The sequence below is a fragment of the Terrapene carolina genome, unplaced genomic scaffold (genome assembly GCF_002925995.2).
Source record: "Terrapene carolina triunguis isolate 2854851 unplaced genomic scaffold, T_m_triunguis-2.0 Scaffold33143, whole genome shotgun sequence".
Lineage (NCBI taxonomy): Eukaryota > Metazoa > Chordata > Testudines > Emydidae > Terrapene > Terrapene triunguis.
Window position 1 is genome coordinate 1 of NW_020697494.1, and position 4488 is coordinate 4488.

Below are 4488 nucleotides of genomic sequence, written 5' to 3' on the forward strand. Positions count from 1 at the left end.
TGAGGCCTAACCAGAGCAGAGTAGAGCGGAAGAATGACTTCTCGTGTCTTGCTCACAACACACCTGTTAATACATCCCAGAATCATGTTTGCTTTTTTTGCAACAGCATCACACTGTTGACTCATATTTAGCTTGTGGTCCACTATAACCCCTAGATCCCTTTCTGCCGTACTCCTTTCTAGACAGTCTCTTCCCATTCTGTATGTGTGAAACTGATTGTTCCTTCCTAAGTGGAGCACTTTGCATTTGTCTTTGTTAAACTTCATCCTGTTTAACTCAGACCATTTCTTTATCGTTCTCAGTAGAGGACACACCTTTGTGCTTGGGGTCAAACAGCCCAGTGGCTTCCAGAATGGTGACTTGCTCTTAAATGCTTACAGGGACATATTATGAGCGACAGTAGCACCCCACTTCTTTGACAGCTCTTTGTGACAACGTGGAAAGCGTGTCTGAGTGGATCCTGCCTGCTGACTGGGAAAATGGACATGAAAAGAAGGGTTTTCCTGCAGTGTCCGCAGAAGTGCTTTTGTGACTAAGTTCTACACATACAAGGGGGCACTGGTGTGACAAACGAGTGTGCAAACCGCTAGCCTAGCAGGGCTCCCAGACCCGGAGAGCAGCGCGTCTGTGCTGCCTGCCGCTGGCACCTGGGCAGCGTTTCCCTGGTGGGCACTGCCCCGAGCGGTTGGTAGCAACTCACCCGGACACCCCAGTACCCCAAGGTGTGTCAGCCCCCTCCAGGCCCATGCGCCCCCCCTGACCCTGCAGGGCCAGTGCAGGGCGGCAGGCAGGATTTTGGGCTAATAGCCACGGGGCCTTTGCCAGCCCTGCTGTGGCCCCCCCACCAGCCCCAGCCCCAGCCCCCAGCGCTGCGACCCTGACCCCTCACCTGGGAAATCCCCTCTATGCCCTGGGTGGGGGGCGGCTGCTGCTCCCCGCGGGCTCCCCACGCCCCGGCCCGCCCGGGTGTCAGCTGCGCCCGTCACCGAGGCATCGGGGCGGCTGATGGGGGCGGGGAGTCCCCGCTCGGCCCCGGCGCTTCCCCGGGCGGGGCGGACCCGGAAGCCGCGGCAGGTGCTGGGCCCGGCCGGCATGGAGGCGGCCCCGGCCCGGTACCAGGCCCGCTACCAGCGCCTGGGGGCCAGCGACAGCGACGGGGAGGAGGCGGTGGAGCTGCGGGGCGGACCGGACCGGTGAGTGCGGGCGGACCGGACCGGACCGGAACGGAGACCAGCTCCGCCCGCAGGTCCCCGGCAGGTGCCGCCTGCCCCCCCCCCCAGCCCCCGCCTGGCCCCATAACCGCCCCCTACTCCCCCGGGGCCCCTTAATTCCCGGAGCCGCCCCCGGCCCCACACGTGCCAGCTGCAGGGGGGCTGCGTCCTGCCCGGCCCGACGGCCGCCCTACACCGGCCGGTACCGGCTGGGGGGCCAGGCTGGCTGGGCAGGGCCCCCCCGTCAGAGACCGGCTCCGAGCCGGGTCCGGGTCACACGCCCCCTTGGCCAAGGGGGGTTATGGGGAGCGGGGGTGCCAGTGCCAGTGTTAACGCGGGGGGGGGGCTGCTGCCACCCCAGCGCTCGGCCCGTTACCAGGTGCCAAAGACGAGTCACTGACGGGGGCACCAGTGGGCACAGCCTGCGCCCGGCCCATGCCCCCTTCCCCTCACGCCCGGCCCATCCCCCCTGCCCCCCACGCCCGGCCCCGGCTTGCCCGCATTGCCCCCAGGGGCCGACAGGCTCCTAGGACCCCCACGGGGCCGGGCTCCCCTCCAGCACAGGGACTTTCGGCCCAGGTGAGGCGCTCGCGGCAGCACGGGCGTGAGGGGCTTGTCAGACCTGGGTGGACCCCAGGAGCTGCCCTGGGACTCGGGGGGCCCTGGGAGATCCCGCCTGGCTCAGTGGAGCGAGCTGGGTTTTTAATCAAACATTAACCCCGCTCGAGGATTGTGCTGGCGCCCCATGGGGGCCCCTCCGCCAGCAGGGGAAGGGGCCGCGCCCCTGAGTGCTGGGGGCCAAGGGGCCAGTTCCCCCTGCCCAGGGACGGCGCTGTTCCCTCGGGATGGCGACACAGCCGAGGCCGGGGAGGGAGAGGTCAGTGCCTGGGACTGGCCCGGCGCCACGGACACCGACTGCAGCTCTGGGGCCGCGGGCTCCCAGCGAGAGAAACCCCGTCCCTCGGCCAGCGCTGGCTCTGCCCGCCGGTGCCCCTGGGCCCATGGGCTGTGCCGAGTCAGGGCCCTAACCCCGCAATGGAACCGCTTGGCCCAGAGCCCGGGCACAGGGGTCACCCCACTGCAGGGTCTCTGGGCACTGTGAGCAACAGTGCTGGGGATCAGCATGGCTGGCTGGGGGCTGCCCAGAGTACGGGAGGGGGCGAGCTAGGCGGGGCTGGCAGTCGCCCTGCAGGGGAGTGCCTGGGAACGGCGCTGGGGGGCCTGGGCCGTGTGCCAGGCTGGATGACGGTGTGATGCTTCTCGGGGTACCCCAGTCACCTTGTTACCCCTGCCTCCAGCGGGAGGGGGTCCTGCCAGTTCCCTGCCACCCCCAGCCTGGCAGCCCTCCAGCCCTCTCCCTGGGCTGCACCAGCCCTGCCTTTGCCTTGCAGGCTGCCCACAGATCCACCCAGCCCCCAAGACCCTGCAAAGTGTCCCCTGTGGGATCCAGCCCCACACCGGATCCCCCAGAAATTCCACATCCCAGACCTTTCTGGGGTGTTGCAGCAGTGGACAATGGAGCAATACGCTACAGCACGGGCCAGCCGGGAAGGGGTGACAGCACCGGGACACGTGTTTCCCTGGCGTCTCGCTTTCGCTCCCAGACCATAAGGGCATAATTCTCAACAAAGTTACCTTAGCCCTTAAATCTCGCCCGCCGCGGGCACGTCTCCCAGGGCCCGAGTGTCGACACGTCACCTCGCCTGCTGCCCTTTGTGACAAGCTCCATGGCAGTGGGGTGTGAGCTGCAGCGAGGGTGTCAGACCTGAGGCTGGACAGCGAGCCCTTTGCAGCTGGCACTGACGGGCCCGTGTCCCAGACGGGCGCTGGCCCTGCCGGAAGCTACGTGGCTTTGCCAGACGCTGGGCACTGTTGGGGTGGGACCAGACAGGCAGCCCGAGGGAGCTGCAGCGGGAAGGGCCTGGGCCAGGGCCCCGTGTCTGCCCCAGCGAGGTGCCGGCTGTGCTGCTGGGCGCGCTCAGCCCAATGGCAGGGAAGAGGAACGTGTAACACACAACACCCCGGGCCCCATTAGGATCAGGCCCTTGGCCTCAGGGGAGGGGCCTAGCCAGAGGGGGATGGGGACATTGGCTCAGTTGGCCCCTCCCCGGGCCTGGATTCTGGTCGTGTGGCTGCCAGGCCCAGCTCCCCCCTTCCCAGACTGCACCAGGTGTGAGGCACCTGCGTGGGTGCAGATCGAGTGGCCTGCTCCAGCCCCTGCCCCACCCCTTGTCTCGTCCTCCCTGCCCCCTTGGCACCAGGAGCCCCCTCCCGCTCAGCCCCTCCGAGCTCTGTAAGCCCCTGGCCTTGGCTGCAGCGCAGCTCCTGGCGGGGGGCCCAGACCCCAGCGGGCTGGTGAATTTGGCTGTAATCCTATTATGGGAGCTGAATGGGCCTCACTAATCCCATTAGGTGGCAGCAGATCTCCCGCTTCCTTCCAGCCCTCCTGGGGCGGGGAACAGGCTGGCGAGTGGCGGCTTGGCTGGTTACTGTCTGGAGCTGGCTGCAGGGAGCCCTCGGGAGCTGGGGGCCGCTGCGGTGCCCTGGACGGGCGTCCCCCAGCGCTAGTGACGTGTCGGGAGGCGCTGGGGTCCCTGTGCTGTTCCAGGGACAGGCCCCACCCCCACCGCTTGGCATCCCCGGCCCTGGATGGGGGCGGGTGGAGCCAGGTGGAGTGTCCAGCCGAAGTGACCTATGGCAGCGGGCACACGGGTGCCGGAGCATGGGCAAGGCCCCCCCACCCAGGGTGTCTAGCTGGGCCCTGGGCACCTGGGGCTTTGTGTGCGGCACTGAAGGTCCCACCAGCCTCACCTCCCCCAGTGAAAGGGGCGCTGGGCCAGGCTGGGTCGCGCTGGCTCCTGGGGCCGCAGCGCCCCACCCTAGCCATGCTGGGTGGAGTTTGGGGGGCGTTTGGAGCCACAGGGAGGCTCCTCGACCTGCAGGACTCCTGCCAGGCCAAGCCAAGGCATTTCTCTGGTCAGCTGCGTGCACCTGACCGTGAGCAGAGCATGCTCGGGCGGGGCCAGCGCTGGGCCCTGGGGGAGTGGCACGTGGCCTGGCCTGGGCCGAGCGGGGACGGGACCCTCGCCCCGACAGACCCCGGAGCCTCAGAGCCAGCCCACGTCGCTCCGGTACCCACAGAGAGCCCCAGGCTGAGGAGCTGGCAGAGGGTACTGTAGCCCCCAGGAAGTCTGCCAGCACCTTAGGCCTGACCATACCCCTAGCTGTGCCAGTGCCCTGACCCCCTCCCCCCCGCTATCCCAGCCCTGGGCTCCTC

General features: G+C 67.7%; 1 protein-coding gene across 1 annotated transcript in view; it reads left to right on the forward strand.

Annotated features, from left to right (window-relative positions):
• Positions 1–1092: 1092 nt before the first annotated feature.
• Positions 1093–4488, forward strand: part of LOC113409412 (glutathione hydrolase 6-like) — a gene marked incomplete at its 3' end in the record, with an annotated part of 5946 nt that continues 2550 nt past the window's right edge. The window contains exon 1 of the mRNA XM_026663289.1: positions 1093–1193. Within this exon, the coding sequence (XP_026519074.1) occupies positions 1093–1193 (101 nt within the window). The remainder of the gene's footprint in view (positions 1194–4488) is intronic.